Source organism: Oncorhynchus mykiss, chromosome 3 (genome assembly GCF_013265735.2).
Source record: "Oncorhynchus mykiss isolate Arlee chromosome 3, USDA_OmykA_1.1, whole genome shotgun sequence".
NCBI lineage: Eukaryota > Metazoa > Chordata > Actinopteri > Salmoniformes > Salmonidae > Oncorhynchus > Oncorhynchus mykiss.
In genome coordinates, this window is record NC_048567.1 from 60,788,548 (window position 1) to 60,809,540 (window position 20,993).

At 42.1% G+C, this 20,993-nt stretch overlaps 1 protein-coding gene across 8 annotated transcripts in view; it reads right to left on the reverse strand.

The window, feature by feature from the left end:
• Positions 1 to 20,993, reverse strand: part of LOC110520307 (titin) — a 178,309-nt gene that overhangs the window by 78,594 nt on the left and 78,722 nt on the right. For 7 of the 8 annotated variants that reach the window (XM_021597527.2, XM_021597528.2, XM_021597534.2 and 4 more), the window contains 42 exons: positions 20,773 to 20,899; positions 20,412 to 20,681; positions 19,996 to 20,262; positions 19,585 to 19,848; positions 19,346 to 19,485; positions 19,028 to 19,154; positions 18,636 to 18,902; positions 18,246 to 18,512; positions 17,867 to 18,133; positions 17,636 to 17,775; positions 17,387 to 17,513; positions 16,525 to 16,667; positions 14,493 to 14,616; positions 13,398 to 13,664; positions 13,168 to 13,265; positions 12,682 to 12,850; positions 12,179 to 12,445; positions 11,724 to 11,990; positions 11,214 to 11,492; positions 10,692 to 11,100; positions 10,409 to 10,533; positions 10,030 to 10,296; positions 9,670 to 9,939; positions 9,249 to 9,551; positions 8,825 to 9,127; positions 8,543 to 8,730; positions 8,220 to 8,334; positions 7,840 to 8,124; positions 7,578 to 7,729; positions 7,243 to 7,390; positions 5,933 to 6,110; positions 5,739 to 5,860; positions 5,344 to 5,631; positions 4,953 to 5,249; positions 4,654 to 4,840; positions 4,404 to 4,519; positions 1,848 to 2,147; positions 1,359 to 1,658; positions 1,147 to 1,252; positions 852 to 1,048; positions 392 to 697; positions 24 to 302 (listed from right to left, as the gene is read on the reverse strand). In XM_021597527.2, the coding sequence (XP_021453202.2) occupies positions 24 to 302; positions 392 to 697; positions 852 to 1,048; positions 1,147 to 1,252; positions 1,359 to 1,658; positions 1,848 to 2,147; positions 4,404 to 4,519; positions 4,654 to 4,840; positions 4,953 to 5,249; positions 5,344 to 5,631; positions 5,739 to 5,860; positions 5,933 to 6,110; positions 7,243 to 7,390; positions 7,578 to 7,729; positions 7,840 to 8,124; positions 8,220 to 8,334; positions 8,543 to 8,730; positions 8,825 to 9,127; positions 9,249 to 9,551; positions 9,670 to 9,939; positions 10,030 to 10,296; positions 10,409 to 10,533; positions 10,692 to 11,100; positions 11,214 to 11,492; positions 11,724 to 11,990; positions 12,179 to 12,445; positions 12,682 to 12,850; positions 13,168 to 13,265; positions 13,398 to 13,664; positions 14,493 to 14,616; positions 16,525 to 16,667; positions 17,387 to 17,513; positions 17,636 to 17,775; positions 17,867 to 18,133; positions 18,246 to 18,512; positions 18,636 to 18,902; positions 19,028 to 19,154; positions 19,346 to 19,485; positions 19,585 to 19,848; positions 19,996 to 20,262; positions 20,412 to 20,681; positions 20,773 to 20,899 (9,118 nt within the window). The remainder of the gene's footprint in view (positions 1 to 23; positions 303 to 391; positions 698 to 851; positions 1,049 to 1,146; positions 1,253 to 1,358; positions 1,659 to 1,847; positions 2,148 to 4,403; positions 4,520 to 4,653; positions 4,841 to 4,952; positions 5,250 to 5,343; positions 5,632 to 5,738; positions 5,861 to 5,932; positions 6,111 to 7,242; positions 7,391 to 7,577; positions 7,730 to 7,839; positions 8,125 to 8,219; positions 8,335 to 8,542; positions 8,731 to 8,824; positions 9,128 to 9,248; positions 9,552 to 9,669; positions 9,940 to 10,029; positions 10,297 to 10,408; positions 10,534 to 10,691; positions 11,101 to 11,213; positions 11,493 to 11,723; positions 11,991 to 12,178; positions 12,446 to 12,681; positions 12,851 to 13,167; positions 13,266 to 13,397; positions 13,665 to 14,492; positions 14,617 to 16,524; positions 16,668 to 17,386; positions 17,514 to 17,635; positions 17,776 to 17,866; positions 18,134 to 18,245; positions 18,513 to 18,635; positions 18,903 to 19,027; positions 19,155 to 19,345; positions 19,486 to 19,584; positions 19,849 to 19,995; positions 20,263 to 20,411; positions 20,682 to 20,772; positions 20,900 to 20,993) is intronic. The other variant, XM_021597531.2, reaches the window with a different exon arrangement.

A 20,993-nucleotide genomic window follows, 5' to 3' on the forward strand; every position in this document is an offset into this window, starting at 1 on the left:
ATTTTATTTTGACACAAACGTACCAACAACTTTAACATTGATTGTTCCGCTGCTAGTTCCCAAGGAGTTCTCCAGTGTGACCTTGTACTGGCCGGCGTCTGCATGCAGACAGCTCTCGATCTCCAGGTGGCAGGAGAGGTACTCCTGTCTGAAGGTCATTCTTTCATCGTCCTTCAGCTCCTTTCCGTCTTTGTGCCAGGTGATCTTGGGTTTGGGCACTGCTCTGAATGGGATGGGGAGATGCCACTTCTCTCCCTCAATAATCACAATGTCCTTAGTCTGGAACTCAAGGATTGGGATGCCTTCAGGAGGGAAAAATATAGTATAATCAGATATCAGTATATAATATATCTCTGGAAATGGAAATATACATTATTGAAGGTTTACTTACAGTCAGAGTCCTTGGCATAGACCTTCTCAGAGATATCAGATGGCTCACTAACTCCAACAGAGTTTATGGCACGGACTCTCAGGACGTATTGTTTCTCTGGGATGATGCCCTCCTCTGTTTTGTATTTGAGCTCCTTGATTGGGCGAGAGTTGATTCTCATCCACTTCTCAGTACCAGCCTCACAGAGCTCGATATGGTAGCCAGTTACAGGGCTGCCACCAGTTCTCTCTGGTGGTCTCCAAGCAATACACAAATGGTCTCTGCTGGCTTCAGTGATGTGAAGCTCAATTGGAGGAGAGGGTACACCTATAAAAAACAATACAAAGCCAAGTATTATAACATTGCAGATGTGGGTTTCTTCGTTGGTAAATAGATGATCAATTATAAATCACTCATGCAAGTAAAACAAATTTAGCCATAAAACACAGTGTTTTTACTTTAAAAACAGAAAAAAACCCACCTGTTGGATCTTCAATAGCAATGATTTCTGTTGGTTCACTAGGGTGTCCAACACCGGCTTCATTCTCAGCACGAACCAGGAACTGAACCTCGGTTCCTTCAATGACATCTGTAACTCTGTACTTGCAGTCAGCACCTGAGGTCTTACCACACTTCACCCAGCGGGTACCCAGTTTCTCCTTCTTTTCAATTGAGTATCTAATAGAATCAAATATTCCCAAATGTTATAAACATGCTTATATGACAAAAGTACACTCTATGACACTCCTATAACACTAGAGTTGACCAAAGTTTACCTCAGAACTGGTTTGCCACCATCATTCTTGGGGGCGTCCCACTGCAAGTCAACATGTCTCTTTGACACTCCATGGACAGAAAGATTATATGGTGGTCCAGGGGTAGCTGAAAATAGGAAACAGTACTTAGAAATGGACTTAGCAACCTTTGCATGTTGTAAGTGAACACCAGTTACATACAGTAACACTATAAACAGTAACTATGATCTTACTGAAAGTATCTTTAGCCATAATGGAGTCTTCCAGTTCACAGAATTCACTGGGTCCAACAGCATTCTCAGCAGCCACACGGAACACATAGAGGGAGCCCTCATTCAGTGGAGTGACCGTGTACTTCAGCTCCTTCACAGTAGTGTCCACTGCCTGCCAGCCCTTACGCCTGACATCCCTCTTCTCAACAATGTAGTTGGTGATGGGTGAACCACCATCCTTCTCTGGTACTGTCCACTTCAGCTCAGCACTGTTACTGGAAATGTTGATGACATCCAACCAGCGTGGGGGTGTAGGAGGATCTGGAAAATGAATGCGTCATCATCAACCATCTACTCAGTCAACCAACCATGACACACTGAACCGCTTCAGATGGAAATGATCTCAGTCTGTGTGTCACAAATGACACCCTATTCCCTATATAGTATACTACTTGTGACCATAACGTTAAAGGGAATAGGGTGCCATTTGGAACGCAGTCAGCTACTTACTGAGTCTCTCCTTGCACAGAACTGGATCGCTAGGCTCGCTGGGCTCACTCTCCCCAGCGATATTGACTGCAATGACCCTGAAGGAGTACTCCTGTCTATCCATCAGGCCTCTCAGGAAGTGCTCCAGGATATTGATTCCTTCTGAAACACGAACCCACTGCTCAGTTCCACTCTTCAGGAGCTCAATGATGTAGCCCTCGATCTTGGCACCACCGTCATGCTCAGGCTTGGTCCACTGTAGGAAGGCAGAGGTCTTGGCCACGTCTTTGACGGTTGGCTTACCAGGAGCCCATGGAGGATCTGTAGGAAAATAAGACATGTTGTTTTGGTTAACAACATTACATTGCATAAATGATTAATGGTCTGTTGATTAAATACAATATATATATATAAAAGTATGTGGACACACCTTCCAATTAGTGGATTTGGCTATTTCAGCCATGCAATCTCCATAGACAAACATTAGAAGTAGAATGGCCTTACTGAAGAGCTGTGACTTTCAATGTGGCACCGTCATAGGATGCCACCTTTCCAACAAGTCAGTTCGTAAAATTGCTGCCCTGCTAGAGCTGCCCCGGTTAAAAACTTCTTAGGGCAAGGCCCTTTTTCTCTCAATTTCCGCCTGAATGACGTGCCCAAAGTAAACTGCCTGTTACTCAGGCCCTGAAGCCAGGATATGCATATAATTAGTACCATTGAAAAGAAAACACTTTGACGTTTTTTTAGAAATGTTAACATAATGTAGGAGAATATAACAAAATAGATATGGTAGGAGAAAATCCAAAGGAAAACCAACCAGATTTTTTCTTTTTTTGAGAAACCATGGTCTTACAATGTCAAGTATAAGGGCATACTGGAAATTAGCTCCCAGGATGCAATTCCTATGGCTTCCACAGGGTGTCATCAGTCTATGTTCAAGGTTTCAGGCTTGTAACTTCCAAAACAAATAAGAAATATCAGTTTTAGTAGAGGGACACAGACTTGGATATTCGTGTTTGCTCGCACTATGAAGACAGGACATCTGCTAAAATCGGTTTCCTTTTGAACATACTTCTTTCCGTAAGAAATATTATAGTTTGATTACATTTTAGGGTACCTGAGGAGTAAATCAAAACGTATGTTGACTTGTTGAAACAAGGTTTAGGGGTAGATTTTCGGATTCCTTTCTCTGCATGTTGAATGAGTGGATTACTCAAATCGATGGCTCCGACTTTTTGGGATATAAAGAAGGATTTTACCTAACAAAACAACACTACATGTTATAGCTGGGACCCTTTGGATGACAAATCAAAGGAAGATTTTCAAAAAGTAAGTGAATATTTAATCGCTATTTGTGAATTTATGAAACCTGTGCCGGTGGAAAAATATTTTGATGTGGGGCGCCATCCTCAAACAATCGCATGGCATGTTTTCGCTGTAATAGCTACTGTAAATTGGACAGTGCAGTTAGATTAACAAGAATTTAAGCTTTCAACCGATATAAGATACTTATATCTACCTAAATGTTTAATATCCATAATTTGTATGATTATTTATTTGAATTGTGCACCCTCCAGTTTCACCGGAATTTGTCCCGCTAGCGGGACGCTGAGCACTAAAGTGTTGTTATTGTGAAGTGGAAGCGTCAAGGAGCAGCTCAGCCGCAAAGTGGTAGGTCAGACAGGCTCACAGAACAGGACCGCCGAATGCTGAAGCACGTAGTGCGTAAAAATTGTCTGTCCTTGGTTGCAACACTCACTTCCGAGGTCCACACTGCCTCTGGAAGCAACATCAGCACAATAACTGTTCGTTGGGAGCTTCATGAAATGGGTTTCCATGGTCGAGCAGCTGCACGCAAGCCTAACATCATCATGCGCAATGCCCAGATTTGGCTGGAGTGGTGTAAAGCTTGCCGCCATTGGACACTGGAGCAGTGGAAATGCGTTCTCTGGAGAAATGAATCATGCCTCACCATTTGGCAGTCCGACGGACGAATCTGGGTTTGGAGGATGCCAGGAGAACGCTACCTACCCCAATGCATAGTGCCAACTGTAACATTTGGTGGCTGAGTAATAATGGTCTGTTTTTCATGGTTCGGGCTAGGCCTCTTAGTTCCAGTGAAGGAAAGTCTTAATGCTACAGCATACAATGACATTCTAGACGATCCTGTGCTTCCAGCTTGGTGGAAACAGTTTGGGGAAGGACCTTTCCTGTTTCAGCATGACAATGACCCTGTGCACAAAGAAAGGTCCATACAGAAATGGTTTGTTGAGATCGGTGTGGAAGTACTGGAGTGCACAGAGCCCTGACCTCAACCCCATCAAACACCTTAGGGATGAATTGGAATGCCGACTGCGAGCCAGGCCTAATTGCCTAACATCGGTGCCCGACCTCACTAATGCTCTTGTGGCTGAATGGAAGCAAGTTCCCGCAGCAGTGTTCCAACATCTAGCCTTCCCAGAAGAATGGAGGCTGTTTAGCAGCAAAGGTGGGGCCAACTCCATATTAATGCCCATGATTTTGGAATGAGATGTGTCCACATACTTTTGGTAATATAGTGTATGTTGGATGTATTACCAATAGGATCCTTGACCAAGATCTGGTCAGTTTCCTTGCTTGGTTTTCCAGGTCCGGCGAGATTCTCAGCCAAGACTCTGAACTTATACTTCTTCCTTGTGGGTAGTCCTTTGACTCTGCAAATCAGGAACAATCACAAAATCAACACCACCATCAAATGAATAGCTACAACCAGAAATTAAATCAACACTGTCATTACTGCCTTCAATGACGAAAATGTTTATTAACTAAATGTATTCTAACGTCTTACTTGAATGTTGTGTCTCTGATTGGGATCTTGTTGCATCTGATCCATCTGTTCTGGTCTGGTTCAAACCTCTCAACCCAGTACCCAGTGATAGGACTACCACCATCCTCTTCAGGCTCATACCAATTCAGAGTCAGGCCATCTTTAACAATATCAGAAGGCTCCAGCTTAGTTGGCGCACCAGGAGAATCTGAAAACAACAGTTACAGACAATTTTAGCAACAAGCCAGAAAACAAAATAATGCTCTAAAGGAAATACAATGATATTGCTTTGACTAAATACAAACATAAACTTAACATACCAAAGGCATATCTGGCAATGATTGGCATATGTTCCGCTGGCACACCAATACCAAACTGGTTCTCAGCAAACACTCTGAAGATGTATTCCTTGAAAGCTGTCAGGTTGAGGGCCTTGAAGTTGGTCTCTTTGACAGTGGAGGAGAGCTTGTGCCAGATCTCGCTTTCTGCGGCTCTGCTCTCCACTATGTAGTTAGTGACCTTTGCACCTCCGTCATCTCTGGGAGGGTTCCAGGCCAGGAAACAGGACTTGTTGGTGATCTCAGAGATATCAAATGCAGCTGGAGGACCAGGCTTATCTGTTCAAGACAAATAGAAAACAATGTCAGAACATTAAAGAACACACTTTTAAACAAATGTTTCCTCACAAATAAAGGTGACAAAATATGATACCTAGAATGTTGACGTCAACGGTTGCAGTAGCACGGCCACAGCTGTTGTGTGCTTCAATGATGTAGGTAGCTGTGTCCTCTCTTGTTGTCTTGCTGATAGTAACAACGGAGTGACCAGGCTTGTCATCAATAGAAACTCTATCGTCACCCTTCAGAACCATGTCACCCTTGGTCCATTTCACTTTAGGTACGGGCTTTCCAAGAACATCAGCTGGAAGCTCAATCTTAGAGCCAGCTTTGGCGGTCAGTCCAGCAAGACATTTGACATCCAGAAGAATCTCTGGGGGGTCTGTGAGATTATACAGAAAATGTGTTATACTGATGATACAGAAACCAATTTCAGCCACTATGCAAGATGTTACATATACAGACATGGAGCATTTACGCAAAACATACCTTTAGGATCAACAGCCAAAATCTCATCTGTAGCCTTGCAGGGTTTGCTGGCACCCAGTCTGTTCAAGGCCTTCACGCGGTAGGCGTACCACTGTCCCTCAATGAGACCAGTCACTTGCAATCTAAGAGAAGTAAGTTAGCCTTTCAAAACAAAACAAAAATGTCTTAGAGATTTTTTCTCTGGTTCTACTTACTTCAACTCAGGGACCTGATCTCCGCAGGACTCCCACTTGTCTGTGCCACGCTGGCACCTTTCTATGTTGTAGCCCTTGATTCCAGTGCCGCCGTCCCACTTGGGTGGTTCCCAGGTCAGGAAGATGCCAGAAGCTGACTTGTCCCTCCATTTCAGGTTCTCAGGTGGGTCTGGCACGGCTTGAATTCAAAAGACAGGCATGTCAATGATTCAGAAGAGTTCTAATTCAAAAGACAGGCATGTCAATGATTCAGAAGAGTTCTAATTCAAAAGACAGGCATGTCAATGATTCAGAAGAGTTCTAATTCAAATGACAGACTTGTCAATGATTCAGAAGAGTTCTAATTCAAAAGACAGGCATGTCAATGATTCAGAAGAGTTCTAATTCAAATAACAGGCATGTCAATGATTCAGAACAGTTCTAATTCAAATGACAGACTTGTCAATGATTCAGAAGAGTTCTAATTCAAATGACAGACTTGTCAATGATTCAGAAGAGTTCTAATTCAAATGACAGGCATGTCAATGATTCAGATTAGTTCTAATTCAAATGACAAACATGTCAATGATTCAGATTAGTTCTAATTCAAATGACAGGCCTGTCAATGATTCAGAAGAGTTCTAATTTAAATGACAGGCATGTCAATGATTCAGATTAGTTCTAATTCAAATGACAAACATGTCAATGATTCAGAACAGGTCTAATTCAAATGACAGGCCTGTCAATGATTGTGAACCGCTAGAACTCAAATTACAGGTATGTAATTTGCCAGCAGCATACCACCCTGCATACCACTGCTGGTTTGCTTCTGAAGCTAAGCAGGGTTGGTCCTGGTCAGTTCCTGGATGGGAGACCAGATGCTGCTGGAAGTGGTGTTGGAGGGCCAATAGGATTTCCTCTGGTCTAAAAAAATGTCCCAATGGCAGTGATTGGGGACACTGCCTTGGGTGGGACATTAAAACAGGTGTCCTGACTCTGAGGTCATTAAAGATCCCATGGCACTTATTGTAAGAGTAGGGGTGTTAACCCTGGTGTCCTGGCTAAATTCCCAATCTGGCCCTCAAACCATCACGGTCACCTAATAATCCCCAGTTTACAATTGGCTCATTCATCCCCCTCCTCTCCCCTGTAACTATTCCCCAGGTTGTTGCTGCAATTAGAGAATGTGTTCTCAGTCAACTTACCTGGTAAAATAACAGATAAATAATGTCAATAACTGAGAAAAGTTTGAATTCAAATGACTCTTATGTCAATTATTGAGACGTCAAAACAATGGATTGAGTGCACAGCATAGGCATTGTACTACTTACTGGCAGGGGAGGACACATTGACTGGCTCGTCAATGTAGGCAGGCTCTCCTGGGCCACACTTGTTGCAGGCAGTAACCCTGAAAAGATACTCTTTACCCTCAACGACATCAGTGACAGTGAACTCCTGGTCTTGAACACCAGTGATCACCTGGGGAAAGACAGTTAGTGGCATGTGTTATTACATTTATAATAATCTTATTTCATGTTTAAAAAGGTATAAGCTGTGGCCAAAGATAGACTACCAAAGATTGTTCCAGCCTTATGTCCCAACTGGAAAAGTAAGTAATTCCACATGTGTATTGCTGTGTGGTTTAAAGACTTATGTTCATCTATACCTTGACCCAGGTCTTGCGGGATACGTCACGTTTCTCAATCTGGTAGCCAGTCAGAGGGCTTCCTCCATCATGCTCTGGCGCCTCCCACATCAGGTGCACATGCTGTCTGGTCACCTCAGCAACCTTGAAGTCTTTTGGTGCACTTGGGGATGCTAAAAAAATTGAAAAAAAGAGGGATATGAAGGGAAAAGAAAGAATTGCAGTTGACAATATCAAGATACAGTATGTTGTGTTTCACCACAAAGCTCATCACGTCACTTACCGATAACGTTGACTTCAATCTCTCCGGAGCAACTGGTAATATCATTCTCCAGAGTAAGAGTGTATACACCTCTGTCTGGACGCACACTTGGAGTGATGGTCAGTTCTACGTAGGTACTCTTTGTAATCATGGACACACGTTCACCAGCAGTGAGTTCCTTATCAGCGAAGCTCCACTTTGCGTTTGGTGTGGGATATCCAGAGATAGGGACACGGATAGTAAGGGGATAAGGAACAATGACCTCCAGGCCATCCTTGAATCCACTCAGGTCCATTGTGGGGCCAACTGAAGATAGAAAATAATGACCATTGTTATGACAAATGCACAACATTTAAAATGATGTATGTCTTCAAGGTTAGTGAAAAGAGAACCAAATGTACCATGTGTATCATCAGCCAGCATGGGTCCCAGTGTGTTGGATGGGTCAGACACTCCAGCTGCATTCTCAGCCATCACCCTGTAGTTGTATTTTTTGCCATATTTCAGGCCAGATATCTGAGGAAAATATGGAAGAGCAGTATTCTGAGTTGAGATACGTGTAAGCAATTTAAGCATACATTTAGACAATTTAGTAAATTGATGTCAATGGGAGACTTGCATTCAAGTCAGAATACAACACAAAATGTATGATAATTATACTGCAAATATTATATGAAATCTCCAAGAAACCATTTAGGAGCTTTTCATCTTATAGGATAAATACCTTGTAGGTGAGATCCTGGCAGAGCCTGGCGTTGCATCTGAGCCAATGGTCTGTTTCGTCCTCACATCTCTCAATGATGTAGCCAGTGATCGTGCTGCCTCCATTCTTCAATGGGATCTCCCATGTCAGCTGGACTGAGTTCTTGTTCTGCTCTGAGGGTACCAGGTTCTGTGGTGGGCTTGGCCTCTCTGGAATAACAAAAACAAACATGTTTGTATGTTAAAACAGTTCATGTATTTCATTAATAACATTTCAGCAACTTTCAGAACTGAAATAACTTACCAATGGGGTCCATGATCTTAACCGGATTGGTAGCAGCACTTGGTTTGCCAATGCCAGCCTTGTTTTCAGCCTTGACACGAAAGATGTATTCCTTGTTCTCAATGACGTCATTGATGATTGCGCTGCGATCTGTTGCTTTACTGATCATTGCCACAGCCCACTTCACAGAGGTCCTGTCACGGGACTCAATGATGTAGGATGTGATCTCAGACCCTCCATCAGACACTGGTTTTTCCCAAGAGACTGTGGCACCAAACTTACTCACGTTTCCAACACTCACATCCTGAGGAGCATCAGGCACATCTGAAATATAAAGCCAGGTTGTAATTCACTTTTCTGGTCGGCAGTTCATTGTTGGAACCAGTTACGTTTGAATAATGATACTGCACGAGGTGATTATTACAATATCAAATAGTTTGCTTACCAAACTTGTTCTTGGCATAAACACCAGGTTTCTCTGTCTCAACATTTGGTCCACTACCCACTCTGTTGCGAGCACAAACACGGAATAAGTACATGGATTCCCTCTGGAGTCCGGTCACAGTGTATTCTGGAGCATCAGAGCGGTCAGTTGCAAGAGTCCATGTCTTGCGCTTGACATCACGCCTCTCCACCACGTATGTAATGATCTTGCTGCCACCATCGCTCTCTGGCTCTTCCCAGACCAGGCTGACCTCACCGTCGGCGGTGTCAACCACGTGAAGACTCTTCACGGGTCCAGGGACATCTGTGGGAGGCAAAAATACATGAATAAAAGGAATCCATATGAACAACAACAAATTCCAAGAAAAATGTCCTTTCCCGTTATCCATTCAAATACCAGAGTGGATTGAAAGGCAACTTACCAATGACATCCAGATTAATGAATGCCTCTCCCTGTCCGTGTTTGTTCTTGATGATAACCTTGTAACGTCCCTGATCGGACTTCTTAGGGTCCTTCAGCCTGTACTCTGTGCTGTCCCCAACGGTGTGGATGTTGTCCTTGGGCAGGCTGACGTTATCATAGAACCACTCAGCCTCAGCTTTAGGATACGCGCTGTAGGGCACGAACATGACGATGGGCTTTCCAGCGTCTGTTACTAAGCTCTGATCCATAGTCTTGATATTTGGCTTAGCTGTAGAGGAATAAACAATTATAAGATCAAATAATAAAACGATTGATTTATTGTGGAATCGGAGAGGATATGAAGCCTATGATGACATACCTGCCAGTTCCAGCTTGGCTCTGGCATCCTTGTCTTTGGCGATGATTCTGTACTCTCCCTGGTCACGAGGCCTGATCTCACACACCTGGAGTCTGTGGATCTTGCCCTCGCTCATCATCTGGTACTTGTCACCCTGGACAATGGTCATGTTGTTCCTCAACCATTTGACCTCAACTCTGTCTTTGTTGAGCTCCACCTCAAACACAATATCAGAGCCTGGAGGCTCAAACACATCCTGAGGTGGTCTGACAATCTCAACTGCGGTCTCTGGAATAAAGATTACACAAGAAATTGAATTTGTGAAACATGAATTCATACAGAACGGTTAGAAAAATGGACTCACACAAACAGAATCATAGAATGAATTCAAGAGGCTTGCCTTCAACAAAGAGTTGGGCATGTGATCTCCTTTCATCGACGCCACAAGAATATTCACACTCATCATCTGGTCTGCACTCCTTGATACGCAGCCTGCAGGTCTTGCCCTCTTTTTCAAAGATGTACCTTGCAAAAAAACAAATGGATAATGTTACAATACACTTTTCTGTATTTAATGAAAATCCTGGGGTGGCCCTTAGGGGCAAATTAGCTTTTAATATTTAGTTTCAGTGTCAATAAAGCGACAGTGACCGTGCCTCATAGCAGTCTAAAGGTTTTCCTACCTGGGTCCCTCTCTGATCTCACGTCCATTCCTGTACCATTTCACCTCAGCCTTCTCCTTGGTGAGTTTGCAGGTGAACTCAGCATCCTCAAACTCAGTGATGGTCTGGTCTTTGAGTTGTGCGGAGAAGTCAGTGGGGGCTTCGCTGATGATCATCTCAGCTGTAGATTTGTCATCACCAGCCATGACGGTGTATTCACCCTCATCAGCGAGAGTACAGTCCTTGATGGTCAGTGTGTGCTTGTATTGGTCCACCCTGTAGAGGATGCGTTTGCTGAGTGTGATCTCCTGACCAGCCTTCATCCATTTCAGAGTAACCTTCTGCCTGTTGACCTTGCAAGAGAAGCTAACAGTCTTCTTTTCCTGTGTGTCACAGTCCTCAAGAGGTACAATGATCTTCAGACTCTCCTCTGTTGACAAAACAAAGAAATCAGTTAGTCATGTAGCTCAATTCAAACAAAAATAAGACATACTACTACATCAAATTAGCCATTGGTCAAATTGATAACAAAAATGTGTTCACCTTTTACAGTAAGTTTGCCAGAGCTCTTGGCATGTTCACCACGGTGGTTTGTCAATGTAATAGTATAGTTCCCTTCATCTGACTTCTCAGCATCCTTGATCCTCAGAGAGAACACGTTGTCTTTCTGGATCATGACGAACTTGCTGCTCTCAAACATGGTCTCATCGTTCTTCAGCCACTTAGCTTTTGCTCCCTCAGAGTTCACCTCACAGTTGAAGACCATCTCTTGTCCCTCTTTAGCTTCTGTATCTTTGATCGGTGTAATGATCCTGAGTTTTTCTGTGGAAATCAAAGTGAAAGAAACACAAGTTAGTAGGTCGAATTAATAATTTCCCCAAGGTTGCCTCTAAGAAAATCTTAGAAGAATATTACTTTATTGTCCAATTGTACTGTACATGGAGGTTAAATGGAAAATGTACTTTATCGCAACCACTCCGAAAGACACATACTGTACACATACATGTTGGAGAGGTTGAAATAGAAAAGAAAACAAACATATTGATGACATACCAAGAACAAGCAGGTCAGCTGTAGCTCTGGTGGTACCAATAAGGGCAACATAGGCTCCCTCATCCTTGGGTTCAGAGTTCTTGATAACAAGTATTCTTCTCTTGCCATCACAGACAATGTCGTACTTGTCCCCCTTTTCTAGCTCCTGATTATCCTTCATCCATTTGACAATGAATGTGTCTTTAGAGACTGAGCAAACAAACTCAGCCTTTTCTCCCTCAACCACCTCCTGACTCTGAGGCTTGGCGATAAACTCAGCAGCCAGTTCTGGAAGAACAAAAACAGATTAGTGTATATGCTCTCATTTTCCACAAATACTTTTATCTGCATCCCTTGATTTGGTTTTCATAATAGTACTGTCAGTGTGGAGCCCCTACCCAGGATATTTAATTTCTCCACCGGACAAAGATCTTTAACTGACTAAATTAAACAGAGCTCATGTCTGATTTCATTACCATTTATTTTCAGGTTTCCAGTTGTCTGTGAGCTAGACAATTTGCAATGGTACTCTCCAGCATCATCTGTTTTGAGATCCTGAATGATGAGTATCCTCTTCCTGCCATCTACGATTTGATCGTATCTTCCTCCCTCTGGAAGTTCCTGGTCTCCTTTATACCATATGACATCAGCTTCGGCCTTTGACACTTCACAAATCATCTTCACGCTGTCTGTTTCTGTTCCCTCCACGTTAGACAGGTTCCTGGTGAACCTAGCCTCTTCCTCTGCAAAGGAAATACAATATAACCATTAAGTCAATACATTATGATAAGTCGATTATAGTATATAACATTAAAATGAATTTATTTGCTGTGTCCCAAATGGCACCCTATTCTCTATATAGTGTACTACTTTTGACCAGGGCCCACGTAGGGATCTGGTCAAAATAAGTGCACTATATAAGGAATAGGGTGCCATTTGGGATTCAGCCTTTGAGGCAGAGAAAGTATGCCAGACTCACCAATGACTGTAAGCATGCCGGAGGATTTGGAGACCTTTGCATCACATTCATATTCTGCTTCATCATCGAATACTGATTTGTGGATGATGAGGATGTGTTGGCGACCTTTGGCAATTATTTCATATTTCTTTCCCTTTCTGATTTCACTGCTGTCCTTCAACCAACGGACCTGTTTCCAGAAACAGACATAAAACAAGGACATTACAATGACGGTACAATAATGTTAAGATGTACTGATCCAGACTATGAAGGAAACAATTAAGGGAGTAAAATGCAACAGCAGTGTAAAAGGTTGAAAAACAGTGGAAGACAGGAAACACAACCAAGTCTCAGTCTCAATATCATGTTTTGTAACTCCACATGCAACTATATTATATTGTTATACAAATAAGAAGGTGTGTTTGAATGTGCATTTGAAAACAAGAGGTGTGTGCATGTGTTGTGTGGGGGTTGGGAGGTAGGGGGTGAAGGGTCAGGAATCAATACCTTGACATTTTCACGAGATACTTCACATTCAAATCTGGCAGAGTCCTTTTCTTTGACCTCAACATCATGGAGTGGCGTAGAGAACTCCACATGTGGAGCTGTTAGAACACAAGTCATAGTATTAACACACTAGTATGCCAAATTCACAAAAGTCTAGTCTTAACAATATCAAAAGGTTTTTCATTTATACTTTAACAAACAAACAATATAATTATCTATACTTTACTTACGTTCAACGTTAAGGAAGCAAGAGGTTTTGAATTCTGAGGCGTCGCAGGTATATGTTTTTGAATCATCAAGAGTGCAGCCATGGATGATTAGTCTTCTCTTGCGGCCATCGGCAACAATGTCATATTTCTTAGTTTTGCGTATCTCCTGTCCGTCCTGGAACCACGTGACCTCAGCATTTTCTCTGGAGACTTCACACTCCAAAGTAGCAGTAGCCTCTTCCTCAACTGTCTGGTCCTCCAGAGGTTTGCTGAACTCAACTGGTGGCTCTGTGAGTTCACACATGAATTACACATGATGACTTGTCCTTTACATATCATAACAGCTTAGGAAACCAACAAACTCATTTGACCAAATTCTATTAGTACCACAAACTATTATTATTGTTATGGTCCCTCTTTAGAATAAATATAAAACATATATTTTTTTGACTTGGTCGTTACAAAGGCAGGTACCGTTACAGTGTAAGCTACATTCCGTTATGTAATTCCTTCAACTTGTTTGTTGTTTGTGCAATTACTGTACATATTCATACTTTTAATAAATTTGTATTCAAACTTAACATTGTGGGTACACCTCTCCTCACCCTGTTATAAAAGCATACATGACTGTCTCACAGGCTCTCATTTCATACTTAACACATCATTACTTACTGATGGGCCTCTCATTTAATTCAGACTGGTTGGGTAGATCATGCTCCCACACCATTCACACCTGACCCACCTACATTATATTGTTGTCTGTGCTTTGCATCAAGGAAACAAATATAATCTAAAGAAATCTGAATCTATGTCACAATGTGTACTCACACAGTATTTATACTCTGCCTACCTATGTAAATGCAAGGTAAATACTCCCAATTCTGGCCATTTCATGTAAAGTGGAATCATTGCATTACTATGAACCTGGTCTATATAGCACCATATAGTGCACCATATTTATCTGTCCAGTATGCTTTACAGAGTAAATATTGCGACTATATTGTTGTTTAACCTTATCGAATTCACAAAAAAACAGGTCTCCATGTTGGTTAAGAGAGCAGTTGGGGCAAGAATCTCTATAACAACCACAAATAAATACCACAAACCGCAACCTACCATTCACATGTAGGCTGGCCTCAATCTGGAAATCCTTTGCAGTCAGTTTAACTTCCCCATCCTCTGAAATCTTGACATCTCTTAGAGTCAGAGTGTGAGTTTTGCCTTCTGCTCGGGTGACCACCTGTGCAAATCAAGCAGTTTGATTAATCATGTGGACAGTGACAGCTATGGGTGGTCAACCTATTTACTTCTTCCACTGAATGAACATCAGCAGCTGGTGACAAGGGACTGAAGGGGCCCTAGGCTCAATTTGAACTTCTGTTGCCATCTGACTCCTCCACTTTCCCAAAGCTTGGGTGAGGTGGTTAACTAAGACAAAACTTTCCCAGTACTTTGTAGTAGGTATAAAGTCATCACTTTCCTCTTGAATGTAAACAATATAGAACTACCGCTTACAGTCATAGGTTCTATATTTTTTTCCCTATTACAAATAGTCATGACATGCCTAATGACATGTGTGAAAACATGAGGATCATAGCTGTTCATTCACAGGCCTTTGGCAAATTATCAAGCAGTTATTTAGCTGTATCTATTGCAAGGTTGACTGTATATTATTTTGCACACAAGAGATTTCAAACAACTTTAAACGGACACTTTAAAACAACAACCCTGCAGGAAGGGTACCACATGAGGGAGGAGGATGTCTTCCCTGTAACGCGGGATTGAGATTGCCTGCAATGAAAACAAGCTCAGTCCGAGGATGCTGTGACACACCGCCCCAGACAATGACGGACCCTCCACCTCCAAATCAATCCCACTCCAGAGTACAGGCCTCGGTGTAACACTCATTCCCTCAACGATAAATGCAAATCCGACCATCACCCCTAATGAGACAAAACTGCAACTCATCAGTGAAGAACACTTTTTGTCAGTCATGTCTGGTCCAGCGACGGTGGGCTTGTGCCCATAGACAACATTGTTGCCGGTGATGTCTGGTGAGGACCTGCCAACAGGCCGTACAACAGGCATACAAGCCCTCAGTCCAGCCTCTCTCAGCCTATTGCGGACAGTCTGAGCACTGATGGAGGGATTGTGTGTTCCTGGTTGTTGCCATCCTGTACATGTCCCGCAGGTGTAATGTCCGGATGTACCGATCCTGTGCAGGTGTTTTTACACGTGGTCTGCCACTGTGAGGACGATCAGCTGTCCGTTTATGGTTCATTGAACAAGCATGGGAAACCGTGTTTAAACCCTTTACAATGAAGATCTGTGTTATTTGGATTTCTACGAATTACCTTTAAAAGACAGGGTCCTGAAAAAGGGACATTTATTTTTTTGCTGAGTTTATATAACTGATTGTAACTGAAGAGAAAACCAGGCTACACAACATCGTAAATCTACCTATCATATAGCGTTTCACACATCAAACCCACAGGATGGAATTAAATAATTCGATATGTACAGGCCTAACATCACACATTTCAGATTTTAAAGTTATAACTGTGTAATAGCTCTTCAAGCCACCTGCCATTGGACGCACACACTTGAAGCGGTTAAAAATAACTAGAAGAACGCTTGCAGGGCAGAAAAGCCCTCCTGCGTTATCGCAAAACACAGATCAAATCCCCAACTGGAATCCTGATCCTCACAGGTCCATATATGCAGAAAGCATGTAGGTTGCACATGCACGAAAAGTAAAACAAAATGTATAAAAGTAAATAATGCAACAGGAAAGAGCCATTTCAATTAAACAAACATTTGGAATAAAAATTAAGGTAAACATAGGAGATAGTTGAGATCATGTTAAAACACTTAAAGTATTTGGGGTATGAGAATAGGTGATAATTCAGGTAGTAAATTCCGTGACAACATTTATTTGTCAAAAGCTGAAGAACATGCACACATCCAGGTACTTCCGCAGGTGCTGGAGTTGTAGGCAAACTCATGGAAAACAGAAAGGAAAACGCAGCAGCATATTTGTCAATCATATGGAAAAACTGTTGTTTATAAGTACAGTTCAAAGTCTTGGCATGTTTCCATATCAATTACTTGAGGTGTTGTCAGTGTTTAAGATGGTATAAACACTTACTCTGTCACTTGGCTCCAACTTTGCACCCCCTAGGAACCATTCCACAGCAATTCCTTCATATGACAGTTCACAGTCGAAAGTGGCGGTCTCCCCAGCAGTAACAGTAACATCCTTGAGAGGCCGCAGCAGGCCGATAACTCGCGCTTTAGATTGAGGAGAAGACATCATTAGTCATTCCAAAATCCCAAGAGAAACCAGTAAATCCTTAACTGCTAACCCTCATTTTTGAAGATCCCATGATGGCCGGCCACTGCTCTGGAGCCCTGTAAACATCCAGGAAAACTGCTAGGAGTAACGCAGAGAGACTTGTCATTGGGGGGGCCTTTCTCATTTGCATACCTAGTTTCCTTGAGATCTATATGGTCAGCAGAAAACTTTGAAATAAGGCAGGTTGTACATTAGCTCTGCCAATCACTAACAGCGCACTCTAGATAAGGCATGTGGCTTCTAAAATAGCCACAACACCTGATTGGCCATTAGCCCACGCCCTGCCAAACCATCGACTAGGCAATCTGTCCCTGTCAATCAAACTGTTGGAATTCTCCCTTAGTCCTCCCTTGTAAAACAAACTTTTGACACCTACTTAAAAGGGGCTGTAAATGCCTGCTTACATCCTCATCTGAAAGCTCTGGGGTTTCCTTATTCAACAAACAGTTGGGACAATGTATCATTCAAACCCACCATAAACACATTTCTGATTAAATGTACTCCTAAGGGCAATTTAAACAAACGTTATTGGATACTTAAATGTTTTTGTTGGTGGCCCACTTGATGGTATGCATATCTTCCAATGTGTGGCATTAACAAATCAGTGTTTATCTAATTGTCAGATAAATGTGTGAGTGTATTAAATCATTCTCACCTTTAACTCTAAGCTGAGCATTGGATTTAGCATTGGCAGCCTGGAAGTCAACTTCTCCGGCCTGATCCATGCGAACGTTGTACAGGATCAGCACATGCCTTGTACCCTCCTCCTTAATCTCACAGTCCTTGAAAGATAATACACAAACAGTCACTAAGTGATCATCAAGTGATATTTTTTCTCAGCCACTATGAAATGTAGTAAGGAACGTCCAATAATGCAGTAATAATAATGTGGATATTTTCTTACAGCAGACTGATGAAGGGCCTCTCCCTTGAGTTTCCAGTGACCATGTACTTCCTCCTCAGAGATCTCAGTCTCAAACTTGGCAATTTCAGTTTCTGTGACTTCCACGCTGTACAGGGGCCTGACAAACTTAATGTCACGCTCTGTAGAACAAACACAAAGACAAGTGTTTGTATGAATGAAAGAAAAGACACTGCATCCCTCAAATTCTGAGCTAAAATCACTAAAGGATACCTTCAATGTTGAGCTTGGCCGTAGTTTTATCCGAATCACAATCACAGGTGTATTCTCCAATGTCGGCTTTCTCTGTCTTCTTAATGATCAGCATACGCCTCTTTCCATCGGCTTTGATGGCCACATTCTTGGAGGGAGTGATTTGCTGGCCACCTTTGAACCATTTCACCTCTGCATTGGGCTTGCTCAGTTCACAAACCATTGTCAGTTCATCCTTCTCAGTGACTGAGTAGTCGTGCAGTTTTGTCGTGAAGTAAGGCTTTCCCTCTGTTGATGAAAAAGAAACCATGATGAGTTGTGTGTGTGATATTTCACTTTCGTCAACGGTAACTCACCTGTTTCGCAAACAACGTTTCAAGGATTTTAACGGTATACTAACCGAGGACTGTGAGCATGGCCTCTGAGCTTTTGCCCATGGCTTCTACTTTGATCATGGATGTGTCATCAATGGACACCTCATTGAAGGTCAATTTGTGCATCTTGCCATCGTCTGACATGTGCACAACTTTGCTGGGATGCAAACGCACACCATTCTTGTACCAGGTGACCTGGATGTTGTCATGTGAGAGTTCAATACTGAACTCTGCCGTCTCACGCTCCTTGACAGTGACATCCTTAATGGGCTTGACAAACTCAAGGCGAATTCCTGATAAGACATTCAATTCATAAGAAATTAAATCATCATCATCGTGAGAAGATCAATTTCAATCACTTGTAATGAATTGAATCAGGATTTAAACAGGAAGCACAAAAAATATCTTCAGGTTACCTTGGATAACTAGTTTGCCAGTGGTTCTCTTGTCCTCTGCCTCAAATATGTACTTAGCTTCATCCTCATATGCGGCAGATTTGACCACCAGAGTGTGTCTTTTTCCCTCATGGGTAATTTCAAACTTATCATCAGCTGTCAACTCATGAGATCCCTTGAACCAACGGAAGCTCTTAGGTTCTCTTGACACCTCACACTCAAATCTGGCCTCATCTTTTTCATACACTTGCACATCACTCAAAGGTGTGACAAATGTAATAGGACTCTCTGTAATTCAGAAGGAAACAGAGACAATGTGGCATCGTGGTAATGCGTAGAATACCACCACTGAAAGTATTTACATTTACATTATCAGATTAGATCACCAACCAAATGTTTCTTTTTAATCTCACCTTTCACTTTCAGATTAGCAACACATTTAGCATTGGCAGCTGTAAATCCAATCTCCCCTGACAAGGGGGCCTTGAGGTTGTACAATATCAACGTGTGCTTTGCACCGTCCTCTATGATTTCAATGTCCTGTAAGTAGTGGTAAAATTAATGTGGAAAATTGTCCAGATTGGATGAAGATGAAAGGGAGGAAGGAGAATGCTATAGACTGTTTCATTATAATATTTCAAGACAACGTAATGGATGTGAATGAATGATCACGTAATTGATGAGTGGTAGAATGGTAAAACAGTGAGAATGATTTGGTCTATTTAACATACAGGGGATTGAGTAAGGACTTCTCCGTTCAGTTTCCACTGGCCATGGACATCGTCTTCAGAGATTTCTACCTCAAAACGAGCGGTCTCGCCATCAAAGACCTCAACGCCATACATTGGGCGAGTTATCTTTATATCTCGAGCTGCAATTCAGGATTGAGAACAATACAATTACAAGAAAAAACGCACGAATGTTCTCAAAATAAATGTTTGTTCTATGACAAACATTTGTAATTGCTTACCCTCGATGTTAATATTTGCCATGGTTTTGTCCGTTCCACAATCACATATGTATTGTCCCTTATCTCTGTCATCCACTTTCTTAATGGACAACACTCTTCGATTCGCTTCAGCACTTATGGTTACCATTTTAGAGGCCTTAATTTCAGTCTCATTATGGTACCACATGACGGGGACATCTTTGCTGAGTTCACAGTCCAGAGTTACCTCGTCTTTCTCGACTGCAGTATAATCCTGCAACTTCACTACGAAGTATGCATCACCCTCTGGAACATGGAAAAGTCATCAGGAGGATATGTGTTTTGTATTCTGCATTTATGTAATGTAGCATGGTGCAAATCCTTAAATGAGTTCAAGGATTTCAATCACAACAAAGAAACAAACAATAAATAAAGGAACAAAGCAGGGGTTACCTATCACCGTCAGGTTTGCCATTGAGGGAATTCCTTTAGCCTCTGCCTTAATCTGGCAGATATCATCTAGAGTCAACTCCTTGATTTCTAGTGTATGTTTCTTTCCACGACTATAGATGAGCACGGTTCGGCTCACATGGAGTTTGGTTTCATTTTTGTACCATGTCACAGGTACATTCTCATGAGAGAGCTCAAGCTCAAACCGAGCAGTGTTACCTTCCTTCTCAGTTTGGTCCTGAAGTGGCAATTCAAATTTGAGCCTGATACCTATATGTTAGATGAGTGCATATTGGACTTAGTTAAAAGAAATTCCAACTAGGAAATTAATTAATGAATCACAGGGAACAACTTTTGATGATAGCAAACGAAAACCACTCAAAGGACGTCAAATCTAATAACAATGGTTCCACACTTACCCTCCACAGTGAGTGTAGCGGTTGACTTTTTGCCCGAGGCTTCAATACTGTAAATTCCCTCATCATCAAACTCACAATTGTTTATGACCAACATGTGTTTTTTTCCATCATCGATTATTTCATATTTTTTGTCTGATGTACCAATGGTGTCAGAACCCTTAAACCACATGACTTTAGGCACATCCTTTGTGATAGTACACTCAAACATAGCCTGTTTCTTTTCAGGTACAGACACGTCCTTCAAGGGGACTGTGAAGTCCATTTCCAGTTCTGGGAGATACAAATAATTATCTCTTTATCAATACATGCATAACATCATCGATACATACATACATAATTTGCTCTTGGAACAACTGCTTACCCTTGACTGTGAGCACAGCACTAGTGACAGCATTCAGAGCTGTATAAGACACTTCACCAGACGCGTCCAGTGGAACACTTTTCAGAGTGAGGAAACGTTTCTTGCCCTCCATTTTGATCTCACATGTCTGAAGATGCAAATAAAACAAACAAGTTCAACAGATATCGAAGACTGTTCAACATTTAAAACAGTTTTTCTGAAAGTTTAGGTTACGGTTAATG